General features: G+C 40.3%; 1 protein-coding gene across 1 annotated transcript in view; it reads left to right on the forward strand.

Moving 5' to 3' along the window:
* The window catches only part of LOC111156619 (focadhesin), a 320,134-nt gene that overhangs the window by 76,557 nt on the left and 223,651 nt on the right, over positions 1 to 19,926 (forward strand). Inside the window, exons 7-10 of the mRNA XM_022517613.1 lie at positions 2,693 to 2,897; positions 6,492 to 6,698; positions 14,985 to 15,072; positions 17,885 to 18,087. Of these exons, the coding sequence (XP_022373321.1) occupies positions 2,693 to 2,897; positions 6,492 to 6,698; positions 14,985 to 15,072; positions 17,885 to 18,087 (703 nt within the window). The remainder of the gene's footprint in view (positions 1 to 2,692; positions 2,898 to 6,491; positions 6,699 to 14,984; positions 15,073 to 17,884; positions 18,088 to 19,926) is intronic.

A 19,926-nucleotide genomic window follows, 5' to 3' on the forward strand; every position in this document is an offset into this window, starting at 1 on the left:
TAAACCTTATATTGTCCCGACAAAGCTCAGCATTATGTCCGTGATGTCAAACAATAATAACCTCTTGGAAATACGTTTCTTTACGTGAATCCTGCAGTTTGCCTTTAGCATCTCGAAGTAGGAGAAAACTGATAAGCTGTTTGTGGATATTCTTGACACCTGGAGAGTGTTTATTCTTTGGGGGAAGGTGTTATTAGAGATGCAGAAACAATGTTTCTTAAATCTCTCTCTGGAAACGTCTTTGTATTCTAACCTACACATACATCGTCTGCTTGCTTGATCTATGAAGATTTTTTTAGTTTCCTAAAATGGATGGTTTGATAAAAGGCGTGTTTCAGTAAGAATTATGAACTCAGAAATCCTCAGAAGTTTTTTTATAGATTGTGTAAATATTTGTCTCTTGAGGAAAAAAATCCCTCCAGCTTGTGAGCTCCATCAGATTGAGTATTTTTTCTGTCTCTTGCTTTGTTTCTAGCACATAGAAGGGTGAATGGGATACTGTAGGTACTCAGTAAATTTTGCCAAGAGAATAAATGAATAAGTAAATCTTACCAGTTTGGTAACTTGAAAATATGTTAATGGTGTTTTGAAATCACATTGCTGTTTAATGTATAGTTTTATAAAATTATGTGTCAAGCATAATTTAAATAGCATTTCCTCCATGAAGTATTGAAGTATTGTACTCTCTACCTTTCTTTTAGAAGTTTTCACTTTATGTCCTCTAGTCCAGGAACAGAGCTGATTGCCATTGTTAGATTGTGCACCTCTTTTTTTTTGTTTGAGGGAAACAGAAAATCCCAAGTAGGCTCTGTGCTCGGGCTTGATCCCATGACCCTGAGATCATGACCTGAGCCCACACCAAGACACTTAACTGACTGAGCCACCCAGGTGCCCCTAGACTGTATGCCTCTTAAGGATAGATAATGCCAGGCACCTGGGTGGCTCATTCGGTTAAGCATCTGCCTTCAGCTCAGATCATGATCCCAGGGTCCTACAATGGAGTCCCACATCAGGCTCCCTGCTCCTTGGGAAGTCTGCTTCCTTCTCTCTCTCTCTCTCTCTCTGTGTCTCTCATGAATAAATAAATAAAATCTTAAAAAAAAAAGATAATGCCTGTTCACCTTTATAGCTTATCTAATAATTCCTTATGTATAATAAATATGAAACAGTAAAATAAAATTATGATATCTGCATGCTAATTGTAATACTACTCTATGATGTAGTATAACTGAATCTATTAATTTAGTAATTGAATATCTCTTTGGAGGCCTACTATGTCATTATCGGTGATCCAGCAGTAAACAGAAATCCATGCGGTCATTTGGCTTATAGTATGGCCCGAGATAGAGAGAGGTATTTAGTAAATAATGACAATATATTCATTGTCCTGTGGAAACCCATAATGGGGCTCTGCCTTTCATTAGGTTAAGGGAAGGCCCTCAGGGAGTCATTTTATTTTATTTTTTTAAAGATTTTATTCATTTATTTGACAGACAGAGACCACAAGTAGGCAGAAGCAGGCAGAGAGAGAGAGGAGGAAGCAGGCTCCCTGTGGAGCAGAGGCCCCCCCCCCCCCCCATGTGGGGCTCGATCCCAGGACCCTGGGATCATGACCTGAGCTGAAGGCAGAGGCTTTAACCCACTGAGCCACCCAGGCGCCCCAAGGGAGTCATTTTAAAGGCAAGAACTGGAAGGTGAGAGGAATTAGCAGAGGCAGGAACAGGAGAGGAAAAAAAGAGGAGAATGTTCTAAGTAGAGGGAACAGCAAGTGGGAAGAACATTCAGAGAACCTGACAGAACATCTGAAAGACATTTAGTGTAGCTCAGTGGAGAGCAGAGGGGAGTGACCATTGAGGCTGAAAAGACAAGCAGAGGCTCGATTATGGAGGGTTTGTGAGTTGGGCTAAATACTTTATCTTAAGGGGGCACGCTCTTTTAAGCTGGTTAATGACCTGATCAAACGTATATACCTCAAGGGTAATTCTAGCTAAATTTTAGTGACTTCGGATGAGTTATTGAGGTATGTTGAAATCTAAATAGATATGAAAGATATGTAAAGCCTTCCTCCTTTGAGTGGGAAGCGCTTAAGAGGAAGGACTTGGCAAATTACCTTTCTCCTCTTTCATTTCTGCATCTGCGCAATGGGATGGTTTTATTTCATAGGGTTGTGGTGAGGACATGGATTGAAAGGCATGAGGTGCAATAGCTTGGACACCCCATGTGTTGACCATTTGACAAGTAAATGTTAACGGTTCATGTAGTCTTCTTGGGATGTCTGTATAGTTTTGTTTTCCATAGAACTGCCCCTGTGGAGTTTTTCCAAAAATGCGTGCCCATGTCCTGTCCCTGGAGCGTGCATCCTGACTTCTGCAATTCCGAAAAGGTTCTAGGGTCATTTTGATGTCCACCAAAGCCTGGTCCTGCAGATGCAGATGCTATTTTAGTATGCGAGTAAACATTCTTGTAGTCCTGGGCATCAGGCTTCTGGACTCCTGGTGTTGTCATTTCCCCCAGGGTGCAAAGACCTGGGAGGCATGGATCCCGGTAAGTCATGGTGGAATTGAAGAATCACAAAATCAAGTTACATTCAGTGTTATCCTAGCGTGTCATGAACTATAAGTTGATGTTTGACAATTACTGCTTGGTACCCTGTTGAACTTGGTGACTGGCTTATGCATGAAATGATTTGCAGGTCAGAAGTTTCGTGTATCCAAATAATGGCACCATTTCTATGGTATCTCTATTGTGAACCATCCCAGTTACAAGAATACGCTAAACTGCGCCTAATGCTGCTAAAAGTCTTACTTCAACCCCGGGTTCCTGGTGACCCAGAGCAACCATCAGTCTTGGAACAACAGATACTTCAGCTGTGTTGTGACATGGTTCCGTGTTTGCAGGTAAGGCCCCTCGTCCTCCTCCACTGATGCAACAGCAGCGTCAATCAGTGTTGATTGTTCCCATCATGCATAGAGTAGAACCCATGATTTGCAAACTTGGATACAAGCCTGGTTCTAGAAATGCTTGCAGGCTTTTGGAGATGAGGAAGGAACCAAATATAGATTTAACATTTACACATATCCTGTTATAACTAAGTTCACAGACCTGTAAATCAATATAATCTATTTTAGCATTAGTAAGAAATAAAAGGTTTCTGTTGTTCAGGGAAGACTTCTCAGGGTAAAGAATTTTGAGTTGAGTTCCTCCTTGTGCTAGACACAAGAGTTACAAGAAAGAAAACTCTGTACAAATTAGAAAAAGGTGTGCCTCTGGGCAGATACAGCTCTGGAAATGCAGGGCATGACCAGCTGAGCGCTGGCTAGAGTCCAGGTTCCACATGTCTCCTGACAATGTACTCGGTGACCCTGCTGTCTCCTGCTTGTGAGAAGGCCACAGCCTAGGAAGGGAGTTAAGACAAGTATGTAAATTCTCATAATTCGAAGTAGATGGATCAAAGATGTTGAACAGGCATGGAGAAAATGCCGGGGAAGGTCGAGGGAGAAATAAATATGAGCTAATGTCTCTATAACTGCAGATTAAAAAAAAATGCCACTTACCACTGGGTTATGATGTCAGTGTAAGGATTAAGTTATCAGGCTGTCCCTCTCATCGTCGAGTTTTCCCGTTTGCCTAGAATCTGAGTGCCATGCTGCTTAGCTGATGGAGGGAATCTGTGAGGATTTTTCAGAGTGATCACTTGAGGTCACAGATGACCTGTTTTAAGTTTGTGTTAGCAAAGAGTGACTAGACTGAATCTTTCCTTTGTGACTCATAAATGGGCTTCCCTGTAATCAAGGCAGAGAAAAGTTAATTAAAATGAATTCTCCTGTGGCTTTTCCAAAGCTTTTGTTTTGTGTGGGCAGTAAAGCATTGTATAGCAGAACAGCTTGGACTGGGGTACACTTTTCCCAGCTCGTGCTTACATTGCCCAGTTCTGTGCTCTCTGCTAGATGTTTGCCTTCATCCCCGTGTACCTGGATCGTGAGCCTAAGTAATTTCCACACGTGAGCTCTGCGAGATATTTGGGGGAATCTGTGGCTTATTAATATAATTGAGCTAGGCGAAGAAAGAAAAAGGAGTTGGGTACATCATTGGGAACTAATGGAACTAGCAACATAAATACGTTTAATCACTTAACAAATTGGCTTTATTAGAGTATGAAGAATCTTGAGCGTCAGGAGGGATTTTAGTAGGAATGTAATCCATTTTCCCACTGATTACAGGTATTTCTTAAACTCTCCGAGATAACCATCCCATGACTAAATTTTTAGGGATAAGAAGTGTGCTGTTTTGCAAGGCAGCCTTTTTGTTTAGTACTTCTAATTGACCTGCATTTTCCTTTTACCCATTAATTTCTGTTCCTTATAGAACGAAACAAAACAGGCTTTTTAAAAAACCCACCTCCATCCTATTTTGTGTTTATTTCTTTCTCTTTCTTCCTTTCCATCCTTCCCTCCTCTCTTTCCTTCATCACTTTTTTTTTTACTAGGGTTTCCAGACTTTTCACTGTCTGTTGCCAGGAATTCTCTAGTTTATTAGCGCTCAGAATGTGTTACTATGAAATGCTCTTTTTAGAGCTGAATACACTCCTGTATTTGTGGTCTGACCCATACTGTGCACATGAATAGACTCTCATCAATTAAAAAAAATGTTATTTTAGAAATAGCCATGCTGCCGTGTTGACCCATGATGAAATGATGGTTCATGAAATTTCTAGTTTCTTTTCACGCCAGTTGCTCTTCCATTTAATATTCGTATTTGTTTGTTTGTCTTTAATTTACCTGCCTTAAACTTCACTGTTGACTTTGGTCCAAATAGTTCCTTCTTTTTAATTGTGACTCTTGTCATTGCACATGTAATCCATTGTACGTAATCTATTGCTACATCAAGACAGAACATTACAAGTATTGCTAAAACTATTGGTAAAGATTACAGAGTCTTTAATGCTAGCTTGCTGAGGTTGTCCAAAATTTTTTTTTATTATGGAAAATTTCAAGTATGCACAAAAAATACATTCAAGGAAATATATTGTCCAATAAACATGAGGCTTTGTCTTGGTGTCAGTCCCTTTTCTTGGTGGCCTTTTACTTTTCCCATTGTAGGTTTGCAAAAGAATAAAATAATTTAGCTACTTGACTGTTTATCTTTTTATAAATTACTATTTTTTTGTCTCTTCTCCCTTGATCTTTTAATATCTTTTTTCCCTCTTGTTTGCTAGGAATTAATTTTTCTTTTTGTGTAACTTATAATCCTTTTGGGTTATTATGGTGGTAACGATTGGTGAAAGGTACAGCTGGTCAACTGTAGGCTTTCCTCTTGATAAATTTAACAGACACAAGGCTTCTGATTGAAGCAGATGGTTCATTGTTTGTAATCTCTGGTAAATGCCAATGTGTCTGTGAGCAGGACCATATCCTTAATACCAACTCCAGAATTTTGATCGGAACAGCTGGGTTTGAATTGAATTGGGATTTTCAAGAGCACCCAAGTCCTTCCTATCTAATGCATTAGCCTGTTGAGAAGACACCCTACCATTTGAATATGGTCTTTCATTGCATCTGCCAAGTGTGGAAATGGTGCTCTCAGTTAAGGTTGTCTGAGCAAATTCTTCCAGATGAAGGGCTTAGTAGTACATTAGAATAACACGCCAACCCTTTTCTTCTAGGTAACTGTGTTGGAATCGTTGAGAGTTCATTTGGAGAGCTCAAAACCAACTCTGATTAATTTCCTTCAACATGTTGGCACAGTCTTTGTCGTTTGTCTTAAAAAAGAAAAATCTTCACTCAGAGAAGTCAGAAAAATAAACAAAAAGAATTTGTGTCAGCCAGCAGTAACAGAAACAGTAGCAAATTATATTTTGGTTAGTGGCAAAAATAAGGCAGAGTTTTTACCTGGTTTAATTCTCTTTGAGTTATGTAAATGCTTCATCTCTCTAAGTCTTTATAGGTTTAGAAAAGATTGCCAAAACTTCTTTTTTTTTTTTTAACAATTTTTTTTTAAAGATTTTATTTTATTTTTATTTGAGGGAGAATGAGTGAGAGAGAGCACGAGAGAGGAGAAGGTCAGAGGGAGAAGCAGACTCCCCAAGGAGCTGGGAGCCCGATGCGGGGCTCGATCCCAGGACCCTGAGATCATGACCTGAGCCGAAGGCAGAGGCTTTAACCCACTGAGCCACCCAGGCGCCCCAAAACTTCTTAGATAGTTTAAAATTATCCTTTGTTTTGTATATTATTTTATTTTATTTATTTTAAGATTTTTTTTTTTTTTTTGACAGAGATCACAAGTAGGCAGAGAGGCAGGCAGAGAGAGAGAGAGAGAGAGAGAGAGGAGGAAGCGGACTCCCTGCTGAGCAGAGAGCCTGACGCGGGGCTTGATCCCAGGACCCCGAGATCATGACCTGAGCCGAAGGCAGAGGCTTTAACCCACTGAGCCATCCAGGCGCGCCCCCCCTTGTATATTATTTTAATATCCTATAATGACTTTTTTTTAAACAGGTAAAAGATTTGATCCAGACAACAGAAGTGATGCTGTTTATTGAGGAAGTATATTTAAGCTTACTGCGTCATCCCGTTTTCTGGAAAATTCAGCTTACCCAGCTGACCCTGCAGCTGCTGTGTGTCTGTGAAGTCAGCCTAACGATAACTGGGGAATGCTCATCTTTAATTCACCTTTTAGAGCACAGTGTTGAACTTTTGAAGGAGGTAAGGAGAGTACCAATAAAACCACACTCCTTTTTAAAATATTTTATTTTATTTATTTGACAGGAAGCGATAGAGAGCTCGAGCAAGTATAGGCAGGTTGAGTGGCAGAGGCAGAGGGAGAGGGAGGTTCGATGCGAGCCTCGATCCCAGGACCCTGGGATATGACCTGAGCTGAAGACAGATGCTTAGCCTACGGAGCCACCCAGGTGCCCTGAGAGTATGACATTTTAATACATCAGTTCTCTTAATTGGGTCTTGCAGTAGCAGGGTGAGTGTGCTCTTTTAACGTTATTGGTATCAAAGGTGTTTGGTCAAATACCATTAGACCATACTGTTAATGACTACTTTTGTCATCTGTTATAAAAACGATCACTACATTTGGAGCACCAGTTAAGGTGCTCCAAGTCTTGAACACCTATTATATGCCAGACCCTATAGAATACATACATAAAAAGACACTTTCTGTGACCTCAAGAGACTTCCAGACATGACCTCATTTAATTTTTTAATTACTTTCATACTCCCAATATAGTCAGCTTGGTAGTTAGGTATTCTTACTTCAGGTAAGAAGTAACTAGGTATGGTTACTTCAACATATGTATTTGTGTGGCAGGGGCACAACTCAGTTCATAGCAAGGGACTAATTAGGGGAAGAGAGTAGGAAAGAGTAGAAGAGGGAGGAATAGAGAGTGGGAAAAGAGAGAGGGAGGAGATGAAATCAGTAGGGCTTTGTGGCTGAGTAGATGGTCAAGGAGAAGTTCCTTGGCTGAGTCTCAGCTGTCTCTTTTGAGCAACTGGATGGTGCCCTTCACTTTGAGAAATGGTAACTGATGTTACCTCCAACTGATGTTGGAGGGAAGAGGATAAATTTGGCTTTAGATATGGTTGGTGTGAGGTGTGTAAGGACCATGGCTAGTTGGATATGTGGCCTGAAAATTTAGGATAGAAGCTTAGGCTAAAGGTACAGATTTGTAGACCTCTTCTTTTTTTTTTTTTTTTTTTAAAGATTTTATTTATTTATTTGAGAGAGAGAGAGACAGTGAGAGAGAGCATGAGCGAGGAGAAGGTCAGAGAGAGAAGCAGACTCCCCGTGGAGCTGGAAGCCCGATGAGGGACTCGATCCCGGGACTCCAGGATCATGACCTGAGCCGAAGGCAGTCGTCCAACCAACTGAGCCACCCAGGCGTCCCTGTAGACCTCTTCTTTGGGGTGGGAGTTTTACCCGTGGGATTACATTACATGGGTTTTTATGGAACTCCAGGGGCTGGAGTGTACTGAAAACAAGGAGAAAGTGTGGTCAGAAGGATTGTATGATAAGCAGAAGGGACCGAGTAAGGTATGGAAAGAAGTCTTAGGGTGCAATAAGTAAAAGTTTCTTGTTTACATTAGAGGAAGCCATGTCAGTGGAGGGATGGTGGTAGGAACCAAATTAGAGTAAAGGAGTAGAAGGAAACAGAAACTAAATATAAATTTTAGTGGGAAGTGGGAGCCAAGGAAGCTCAGGTAAGTCATTTGCCTATTTGTCAGTCTTGTGATCAGTATGGTTTTAGATCTGCTGGGACTTTATAGGTAATACTACGTTATATATTATATAATGGTATATTGATGTTCTATATCCTATTAACACAGTAACATGTATCTGTTAGCTCTATTATATAACATCTGTTAGCTCTAGTATATAGCATGGTAAATAATTATAATAATTATAATAACATTGATATATAAAATATCAATGCCTATTCTAATGTAAAATTATATATAATCATACTCATTAGATACATAATATATGCTGTTTATGATATGTAACATTTTAGAGATAAGATATAGAAAACCTATAAAAATATAGTTCTTTTTCCATTTTGGATGTTGACCCCCTCATCAGATATGTCATTAGCAAACATCTTCTCCATTCCATAGGTTGCTTTTTCATTTTGTTAATGGTTTCCTTGGCTGTGCAAAAGCTTTTTATTCTGATATAGTCTCATGTGTTTGTTTTTGCTTTTGTTGCCCTTGTCTGAGGAGACATTCAAAAGATCCTTCTAAGACCAACATCAGGTTGCTTACTGCCTATGTTTTCTTCTAGGAATTTTATGGTTTCAGGTCTTATAATAAGGCTTTAATCCATTTTGGGTTTATCTTTATGTGTGGTCCAGTTCATTCTTCTGCAAGTAGCTGTCCAGTTTTCCCAACACCATTTTTTGAGGCGCTATCCTTTCCCCATGGTATATTCTTGCCTTTTCCATCGAAGATTTATTGTCCATATACATGTGGGTTTATTTCTGAGCTCTGTTCTGTTTTGGTCTGTGTGTCTGATTTTGTGTCAGTACCATACTGTTTTTTGTTTTGTCTTAAGATTTTGCTTATTTTATTTGACAGAGAAAGAGATTAAAAAGAGTACACAGGCAGGGGAATAGTAGAGGGAGAGGGAGAGGCAGGCTCTCCGCTGAGCAGTGAGCCTGGTGCGGGGCTTGATCCCAGGACTCTGGGCTCATGACCTGAGCTGAAGGCAGACCCTTTTTTTTTTCTTTTTTTTTTTTTTTAAAGATTTATTTGTTTATTTGACAGACAGAAATCACAAGGAGGCAGAGAGGCAGGCAGAGAGAGAGAGAGAGAGAGGAGGAAGCAGGCTCCCCGCTGAGCAGAGAGCCCGATGCGGGGCCCGATCCCAACCCTGGGATCATGACCTGGGCCGAAGGCAGAGGCTTTAACCCACTGAGCCACCCAGGTGCCCTGAAGGCAGACCCTTAATCGACTGAGCCACCCAGGTGCCCCAGTATCATACTGTTTTGATCACTGTAGCTTTGAGTATAATTTGGAATCTGGAAGTGTGCTACTTCCTCCAGCTTTGTTCTTCTTTCTCACGATTACCTTGGCTATTTGAGGTCTTTTGTGGTTCTGTAGGATTATTCTAGTTCTGTGAAAAATTCAGTTGGTATTTTGATAGGGATTGCATTGAATCTTTAGGTTGTTCGGGGTGTTAGGGACATTTTAACAGTGATTCTTATAGCCCCTGAGCATGGAATATCTTCCCATTTATTTGTATCTTCTTCAGTTTCTTTCATCAGTGTCTTATTGTTTTCACAGTATAGTTCTTCCTCCTCTTTGGTTAAATTTATTCCTGTGCCTTTTTTTCCTCTCTTCTTTTTTTGGGGATGCAATTGTAAATGGGATTTTCTTTTTAATTTTCTCTTTCTGATAGTTTATTATTAGTGTATAGAAAAAACAGATTTCTGTATGTTGATTTTTATATCCTGCAACTACTGAATTCACTTATTCTAATAGTTACCCTAATAGTAACCCTAAAGTTTTAGGGTTATCAAGATCAGATCTTCAAGTCCATATAATATATGTTATCAGCAAATAGTGACAGTTTTCTCCCTTTCTTTCTAATTTGGATGTGTTTTTTCTCTTTTTCTTGCCTAATTGCTGTGGCTAGGATTTCCTCTATCAAGTTGAATAAAAGTACTGAGAGTGGACATACGTATCTTATTACTGATCCTCGAGGAAAAGCTTTCAGCTTTCACCAATGAATATGATTTTAGGTGTAGGTTTCTCCTGTATATTCTTTAGAATGTTGAAGTATGTTCACTCCCTACTCACTTGGTTGACAATTCTTAACATAAATGATTGCTGAGTTTTATCAAATGCCTTTTCTGCATCTATTGAGGGGATCATATGATTTTTCTTCATTCTGTGAAGGTGTTGTATCATGTTAATTTGCAGTTGTTGAACCATCCTTGCATTCCTAGAGGAAATCTCACTTGATTATGATATGTGATCCTTTCAATGTGTGATTGAACTTGGTTTGCTAATACTTTGTTGATTTTTGCGTATGTGTTATTAGGAATATTGGCCTGTGGAATTACACTGTATTTTAATTTAAAACAATAGTGATGCCTGTGAAAATCATATTTATAGTGTCCTCTTTTTGCTCAATATTTAACAATTTTAGAAAGAAGTAAATATGAATAGAACTGTTAAAATACTTGTGTTTTGTAATTTCCTACCCACAACTCTGGCCCAGTGTTTGAGTTTTAACCAAAAAAAAAAAAAAAAAAGAAAGAAAGAAAGAAAGAAAAAGCCTAGGAAAACTAATTTGTACACCTATATCCTTTAATAATCTGAAACAAAATAAGGTAGAATAAGACATTCTTATCACTGGGGCACCTAGGTGGCTCAGTTGGTTAAGCATCGGCCTTCGGCTCAGATCATCATGATCCCAGAGTCCCAGATCGAGCCCCAAGTGGAGCTCCCTGCTCAGCAGGGAGTCTGCCCCTCCCCCTGCTCCATTTCTTACCGTCAAATTAAAAAAAAAATAAAAAAAAAAAGACATTCATATTACCTAGGCTAAGGCTGTATCTTTCCTATATCACTGAGTTTATTAGCTGGATATGCAGTTCAAATGTTACATTAACTTTTCTTATCCCCTTTGTTATTTTTATGTTCTTCTATCAGAGGTGTTTCATTGCGTTCTGAAAATGGATGCATTCTTATGCTATATTAGTTGCAGTGGATTTAGTCTTGGTTATTTGTAGCACTATTTGAATGACCATAACCTAAGGTCCTTTCCATTACTCTCAAGAGCAAAATTAAGCAAAAATGATATTTGATGATGAGGAGACTGGGTAGCTGTCAGAGTGAAGCAAGAGCTAAACAGCCCATCTTTGAGAAGGCCAGGAACCCGAGTTCTAGAACACCTAGCCATCAGCTGACTCATTCCTACTCCCCTTTCTTCACCGTGTGTGTGTGTGTGTGTGTGTGTGTGTGTGTATGTATGTGTGTGTACTTAGTGCCTGCTTCATTGGTGATGCCCAGTGATAGGGTTTCATTTGAATTGAGGACAAAAAGTGTGGACTCCAAGGTCCACTGCTATTAAAAGTCCTGTGACTTCTGTGGCCCAGTGTAAAGGCATTTCCTCCTCTTTCGTGTTTTCCTTCCTTGCTCCAGATAGGCTCTGAATTAGCCTGGGTTCCTCCAGAAGTCGTTCCTGAGTTTCCCTAACGTCAAGAGCAGAATCCATATTTCCATAAAAGCCAAGGTGTATGCAGCAGGAGTTTATTTGCAAGGGTGATGCCAGGAAGCAATTGGGAAAGGGCCAAGACCCTGAAATGCTGGAAATGGGAGAGAGATAATACAAGTATCGCCATGTAGCCCAGTGCTAGGAACAACCAATTGCTTGATCGCACAGAATATTCTGAGAAGTGTTATGAAATATGTCTCAGAAGGATCCAGATAAAGGAGGGAAGCATTTGTCCATGGGCTTCCCTTGTTAGTTTGTCAAGCATCAGCTTGTGGGGCTTAACTTTCCTGTCCTCTGGACCTTTCACTAGTCTGGGTCAGAAAGCATGAGTTGTAGTAGCAATACACATAGGATCTCAAGTGGCATATGAGATGTTTAATACAGTCTTCTGTTAAGAGACCTCATGAAGTTATTTGGTCTCCATTAAATATCAATCAAACAATAAATTTCTTAGAACTCTAAGCAATTTAAGCTTACCTGGTGTAATCCCCTACTATTCCTTCGTCTTGGTGCCTTGCTCTCCAGCTCATTTCCTTTCACCTTCTACTCTGAAGTCTCCCTCTTTTTGGAGAATGCCATTTTTACTTGGGCCTTCCCACCTTTATGTTCCATCCACATAGGGGCCCTTGGATGGCTCAGTCAGTTAAGCATCTGACTCTTAAGTTTGGCTCAGTCATGATATCAAGGTCCTGAGATTGAGCCTTGTGTCAGGCTCTGTGTTGGACATGGAGCCTGCTCATCTGCCTCTGTCCTGCCCTGCCCCCACCACCCGCAACTCTCTCTCTCTTTTAAAAAAGTTCCATCTACTTAGCATGTTTCTAGTCCATGTCAGAGCCCCAAAATACTACTTTGTGGCCTTTGCGGTGATAGCTTTTGTGAAAAAAGCTTTCCAGTGTAGCCTTAGTATAAAGTCATACTTTAGTTTGCCTCTCGTCTTCTTGGTAGCCAGGAAATTTGAAATTTAAATGACTTTGCTGGTTTTTCTTCTCTTTTTTTAAATGGATATGCAGAATATGAAATGAAATTGAGGAAAAGATCACGACAAAGAATGGTGTGATGGTATATACAATAAGTGTCTTATTTTTAAAAAATAACATTGTCCTCAAATAGATAGCCATTGCTTTGTTCTCAACTATATTTCAAAGCAGTGAGGGGGTATAGGCCCAAAGACCCAAATGAAAAAATATTCCATTAAAACAATTTAATCTTCTTCTTCTTCTTCTTCTTCTTTTTTTAAAGATTTAATTTCTTTATTTGACAGAGAGATAGTGAGAGAGGGAACAAGCAGGGGAAGTAGGAGGGTTGAAGCAGCCTCCCCGCTGAGGAGGGATCCCAATGTGGGGCTCGATCCTAGGACCCTGGGATCATGACCTGAGCTGAAGGCAGACGTTTAATGACTGAACCACCCAGGTGCCCCTTAATTTTCTTCTTTTGCTGGTTTTTAAAAGTCCATAAACATGCACTTGGGAAGAGTTTGCAGTTTATTTTCACTTTTTAAATGGTAAAACTGAGATGTAGATATATATATATATTTATTATATATCTATTTGTGCCAGAGTTAATAGCCCTCCAAGATTATAACTTCTGAGTTTGTCAGATTAGTTTTCTCCAAGTATTTTCTTAACATGTGGTTCTACCACACTTTTTTTTTTTCTCCTTGCCCGTCCTCTGATTCAGATTATTTCTGCTCTGCAATTGCATCTGTAAAATTTCAGAATGAAGTAATTTTAGTGAAGTGTGCTGGACCTTTCTTCTTTAGTTACAGAATGTGTTAATATTTTCTTTATTTAGAAGGCTCAAATAACATCTAATAAGTAAATTGCAAGAGGTACAAGAACTTAATGTTCACATCCAGTTTGCTCTTTTTTTTAAAGATTTTATTTAATAGAGAGTGGGGGGCGGAAAACGCAAGCAGGGGAGTGGGAGAGGAAGAAGCAGGCTTTCCACTGAGCAGGGAGCCTGATGTGGGACTTGATCCCAGTGGGCTGAAGGCAGATGCTTAACGACTGAGCCACCCCGGCGCCCTCCATTTTGCTTTCTATGTGATTGATATACTTGGTGAAAAATAATGATTTTCAGTTTCTATATTATTGATTTGCTACATTTAAATATGCTTAATAGATTACTGTGATTTAAGAATAATCTCTGCCTCCCTGGGTGTTACTGTTTCCTTTATTAAAATAAAAGAATTTATTTTTTAAAGATTTATTTATTTCAGAGAGAGAGAAGGCACACTTGAGCAGGTTGGGGAGGCGGGGAGCGGCAGAGAGAGAGGGAAAGAAGACTCCCCACTGAGGTGGAGCCCAAAATGGGGCTCGATCTCCCCGCCTAGAGATCATAATCTGAGTCTAAACCAAGAGTGGGATGCGTAATTGAGCCACTAAGGCACCCCCCAAAATAGCATTATTTATTACGATTGTTAAGTGTAGTTCTTTATGTAAGTTATATAGATGAATCATGCCTGGATTAGGTAATAAACAGTTGACCTACTTCTTAAAAATGAAGTATTCTTTTAGTATTTCAGGTAGTTTTTCAGTGATTTGAAAGACTGTTTTTGAAGATGTATAGGTCTGTTTGTGTTAAGGCATTGTCTCTTTTTAATTTGTTTTTCAAGATTTTATTTATTTGAGAGAGAGAAGGAAAGAGAGAACGAGTGGGGGGAGGGGTAGAGGGAGGAAGCAGACTCCCCAGCAGAGCAGGGAGCCTGATGCGGGGCTCAATCCCAGGACCCTGGGATCATGACCTGAGTTGAAGGCAGACGCTTAACTGACTGAGCCACCCAGTGCCCAGGCATTTTCTCTTTAAGTTAATTTGGTGGATAGCCTCTGCTCTTCAACCAGATATGATAACGTTTTGAATTTATGTGTGATTGCTGTGGAGTCCCCATCCTTCCTGTAGTAGAGCTGGCTTACTGTAAATAGCTTTGTACAATAGGTTGATGATCTTTCATGTTAAATATACTCTTCCTGGATACATGCTATTAAAAAGCCATGGCTCTGGGACGCCTGGGTGGCTCAGTTGGTTAAGCAGCTGCCTTCGGCTCAGGTCATGATCCCAGCGTCCTGGGATCGAGTCCCGCATCGGGCTCCTTGCTCATCGGGGAGCCTGCTTCTCCCTCTGCCTCTGCCTGCCATTCTGTCTGCCTGTGCTTGCTCTCTCTCCCTCTCTCTCTCTGACAAATAAATAAATAAAATCTTAAAAAAAAAAAAAAATAAAAAGCCATGGCTCTGGGAACTTCTTCAACTCCTTTCTTGTTTTTCTTTTAGGATTTTCCTGTTGAACTGGTCACAGTTGGAATAGCTTTCTTACTGCTACAGACACCAGCAAGTCAGCAGAAGCCAATCCTAAGTTTAGGTAAATAAAAATACCCTCACAAGAGTAAAATGTACGTATAACATAAGTGTTGGGGGGAGTCCCTTGAGCTATGTGTTATGCTATGCTAGAAAGTCTTGTATACTTTGAGTTTTTTTTTTTAAAGATTTTATTTATTTATTTGACAGAGAGAAATCACAAGTAGGCAGAGAGAGAGGAGGAAGCAGGCTCCCTGCTGAGCAGAAAGCCCGATGTGGGGCTTGAACCCAGGACCTGGGATCATGACCTGAGCCGAAGGCAGCGGCTTAACCCACTGAGCCACCCAGGCGCCCCTATACTTTGAGTTTTCATTCTAGAAATTTTCCTGGTTAATCATTCTGAAATAGAACTTTGTTTTTCATATCCTACAAGGTGTTTTATGCAAAGGCTCCACACATACACCGTAATTTACCAAATATCTCAGCTGCCTACCAGTGAGGAATGGGACTAAAGCGGAGGGTAAAAATATTCTATTTAAGAATATGGTAGGGGCGGGGCGCCTGGGTGGCCCTTGGCTTCCTGCACTCTTTTTTGTCTGTTGGCCTTGTCTCATTTGTGCCCTCCTCCTGAGGCTCTTTCTGAAGCGCTTTTGCCTTTTTTTGTTGATGGTGGTGTTCTGCGAGTGGAGCACATGGCGTCTTTCCAGAGGTGTAATTTGCCAGAGCTGGTACTTCTGACAGCCATAGTTGTTGTTGCTTTTTTCCTCTTCCATTTTTTAATTTAAATTAAATTTATTAACATATAATGTATTATTGGTTTCAGAGGTAGAAGTCAGTAGATTCATCAGTCTTGTATAATACTCAGTGCTCATTCCATCACATACCCTCCCCAGTGTCCATTACCCAGCCACCCCATCCATCTCACCTCCTCCCCTCGAGCAACTGTCAGTTTGTTTCCCGAGATTAAGAGTCACTTATGGTTTTCTCTCCCTCTCTGGTTTCATCTTGTTTTATTTTTTCCTCCCTTCCTTATGATTCTCTGTTTTGTTTTTTTAATTTCCACATATGAGTGAGATCACATGATACTTGTCTTTCTCTGATTGACTTATGTTGCTCAGCATAATATCCTCCAGTTCCATCCACTGACAGCTGTAGTTTTGTTTTCTTTTTTAACAGCTTTATTGAGGTATAGTTTATTTACCACAAAGTTTACCATTTTTAAGTGTACAATAAAGTGGCTTTTTAAAAAAAATGAATTTACAGAGTTGTACAACCAGCACTATAATCTAGTGACCGAGCGTTTCCATTATCCAGTATGTTACGTTGAAGAGTAGGGAAGATGGGCTGTTTAGTGTATTGGGAAAGAGTGTTCAAATAGGATAACCAAGAAGATATTGATGATTTCAAACTTGACACATCCACAGCATTAATACAGTGTTATGCTTCTTAATTATTAACGTTAGCCTTGATTGTAAATAGCAATTTATAAAAATGCCTGGAAGATTTATAGTATAGAAGATAGAAATGTGTACATGTCCTGTTTTATTAGAGATAATGGATTTTCATAATCTCTCAGGGACAATTATGAATTAAAATTAATATTTTAATTGGAATGATACAGAAAAGATTTGCATGCCCCCTGTGCAAAGATACTGGCACATTCGTGAAGCATTCCATATTTTAAAAACTTAATTAAAAAAGACTAATATTTCGGCAGGAAAGGTCAGTTAGCAGTGTTGGAATAACAGTTGTTTGTACTTCATACCATGTTCAGGTTTGACTGCCAAATGATGAGAAGAAAATATCGGCAGTTCACTGACATGACTTAAGGCTTGTAGACTAGACTTTTTTTTGGTGTTGTGGGGAGACCGATTGATCGATAACCTAGCTCGGAAGCCTATGAATAACGTCTTTTGGTAAATTAGGGTTCATCTAATAATTGTGAAAAATATATTTCTGCTTTATCTCATTCTGTTAATGGTCTAGGGGAGATCATGTATGTGAGTAAGTCATCACACATTTCTGTGTGTATTTCTTTCTTTTTTTTTCTGTGTGTATTTCTGATGTATAAGTTGAGTGTCTGTGTTAAAAAAAGATCATTTATGAAAATGGGTTTGATTGTTACTGGTTATGGACTCTGAGACTTTTCCTGATTCACTTTTTAGCAACTACAGTGAAGGTCTTCCCTGTTTTGCCTCCCTTTACCAATGCATCTCAATATAATTCTCACCTGGGTTTGTAAGGGAAGCATGCACATTGGTCTTTAAAATCCATGGATCAGGAACTCCAGTCTCTTGGCTCTGTTGAGGGCAGTGGAAGGACCTGGCAATAAAAGGACAAAAGTTGAATTGTATTTTATTTATCTTTAAAGATATTTATTTATTTATTTATTTGAGGGGAAGGGAAAGAGCATCCAAGTGTGTGGGGGGGGGGAGGGGAAGGAGGAGGACTGAGGGAGAGGGAGAGAATCTCAGGTGGACTCTGCACTGAGCATGGAGCCTGATGTGGGACCTGGTCTCGGGACCCTGAAATCATGACCTGGGCCGAAACCGAGAGTCAGATGCTCCTCAGGTGCCCCAGCTGAGTTGTATTTTAAAGAAAGTCACATTTACTTAAAAAGAGTTGGTTTATACTCTATGGTATGTATTTTCTCTATGAGTATCCTAAAGTTATCAGGAACATACATTAACAGCTTCTTTTAGACAATAATTTTTATGTTCCTTTCTAAAAGGGTAAGATACATTGTCTCAGTTCTGTGTCCGACCCAGTTGTAAAGGGGTGAGAAAACTTTTTGCATATCTCTCTTGAACAAAATAGCATTTTGTTTGATTGGGGTAGTAATTTTTTTAAATGCAAATTGTTGTTTTGATGAATAGCTTTGAAGCTCCTCTCTGTTGCCGAGGGTCAGAAAATCCCAAGGTCATCCTTGGTGCTAGTGATGCCGCTTCTGCAGATACTGTCTTCTTCTGCCCTGGAAGACTGTATGTCCGTGGATGAGGAAGGTCCCTCGAGGCAGCAGCTGGCTCTGAACCTTTTGGAAATGGTACAGCAGGAGCCCTACGGAGATGACCACCAAAAGGTAATGCATGAGTTCAGCCTGGATTCTCATGTTTATTTTTTTTAAAAATGTTATTTATTTATTTGAGAGTGAGAGAATGTATGGGAGGAGGGGCCGGAGGAAAGCAGACTCCCTGTGGGGAGCCTGATGTGGCACTCGATCCCAGGACCCTGGGATCATGACCTGAGCTGAAGGCAGAGGCTTAACCAAGTTAGCCACCGAGGTGCCTTGTTTCTCTTAAATAAAGGTGAAGTGGTAATGTGGGATTTTGGTTTGTGCAGATAATCTCACCTCCTGGTGAATATCTATTTGGATTTAAACTCCTCTCCTTGAACTTTACCATTCTGTCACGCAGTGGTATAGCTCTTGGTCTATTCTTCTAGACTGTGAGAGGGGAGTGCAAAATAAGTTTTGGAGATGCTGTATAATTTTTTCTTCTTTGCGTTTTCTTTAAAAAAATTTTCTTTTTAAAAGATTTTGATTTGTCAGAGAGCGCGAGCACAAGCGGGGGTGAGGATGGCTAGGCAGAGGGAGAGGGAGAGAAGCAGGCCTGCTGAGCAAGGAGCCTGATGTGTTATTCAATCCCAGGGGCCTGAGATTATGACCCGAGCTGATGGCAGATGCTCAACCGACTGAGCCACCCAGGTGCCCTCCTCTTTGAGTTTTCTGACTATATTAGTAGTTCAAAGTCCTGAGAAATCCTGCAGAAAAGGAACTAATTTCTTGTGCTTCTCCAACACATTTTTTTTTTTTTTTTTTAAGATTTTATTTATGTGTTTGACAGACAGAGATCACAAGCAGGCAGAGAGGTAGGCAGAGTGAGAGGAGGGGAAGCAGGCTCTCTGCTGAGCAGAAAGCCTGACGTGGGACTCAATCCCAGGACCCTGAGATCATGACCTGAGCCAAAGGCAGAGGCTTAACCCACTGAGCCACCCAGGTGCCCCCCTCTCCAACACATTTGAGCAAGGAATCCTTTTTTCTTATCATACTATTTAATTTACATGTTTATGCAGCATGTTGTTACATCTGGGACAATCCAAGGTGGGAAATCTCCTCAAGTGCCTGAGGGTTCTGGGATCTGTAAGACCTGAGACTTCTAGACTTCTTTTCTAGTATGTGTCACCTTAGGCCATTTTCCTGGACAAAATGGCTCTTGTTGTCTCCTGTGTCCTACCCTCCACTGCTGCCTCCAATTGGAAGACTACAGGTCTCCCACCCTGCATCCCCGCTCCCTCCTGCTGATGAACCTCAGTCCGCTTCATCTGTGTTTCTGTCAAGAGAATGTAAAAGTATGGTCAACGTCTGGTTAGTGGCTGGGTTCTGGGCCCACGTTAGTTAGACGTTTTCTCTTTTGGTATTTGAGTGTTGCCTTCAGTAAAATGTAGTATTACTTTCCCAGCTATGAATTTGAAGGGGATTGAATGAGGATTAAAGAAGTGAAACTGGTGAAACATGTCGCCATGGAGAGAGATAGTATGTAAATGCAGGCCAGTCGCTCTGTCTGCAAAAGCAGGGTTGTGTCTCATTGCGTGTTGTTAAATGTCCTCGCAGCCCAAATGTAGGCACTGTAATTCCTAGTTTGAGGGTGCAGGCAGAAACCAGCGTATAGGCAAACTGACCTTATTCTACAGCTTCGGAATTCCTAATTGCTTGTCTAGAACTTTCAAACTTGAAGTAGGTAGTTGACTTGCCTAAGAGAAGGAACTTCTTGTCTCCACCCTGATAGGACAGAATGTGGCCCAAATTTTCTAATACTGTTTTACTTCCTGTTGTGGTTTGGTCCTGTAGAACAATGATTGGGTTCTGGATGGACCTGGGGGCAGGGCAAGATGTCCCCGTGTCTGAGAATTCTATTCTTTC

This window comes from Enhydra lutris, unplaced genomic scaffold (assembly GCF_002288905.1).
Source record: "Enhydra lutris kenyoni isolate GAN:26980312 unplaced genomic scaffold, ASM228890v2 scaffoldscaffold47, whole genome shotgun sequence".
Taxonomy (NCBI): Eukaryota; Metazoa; Chordata; class Mammalia; order Carnivora; family Mustelidae; genus Enhydra; species Enhydra lutris.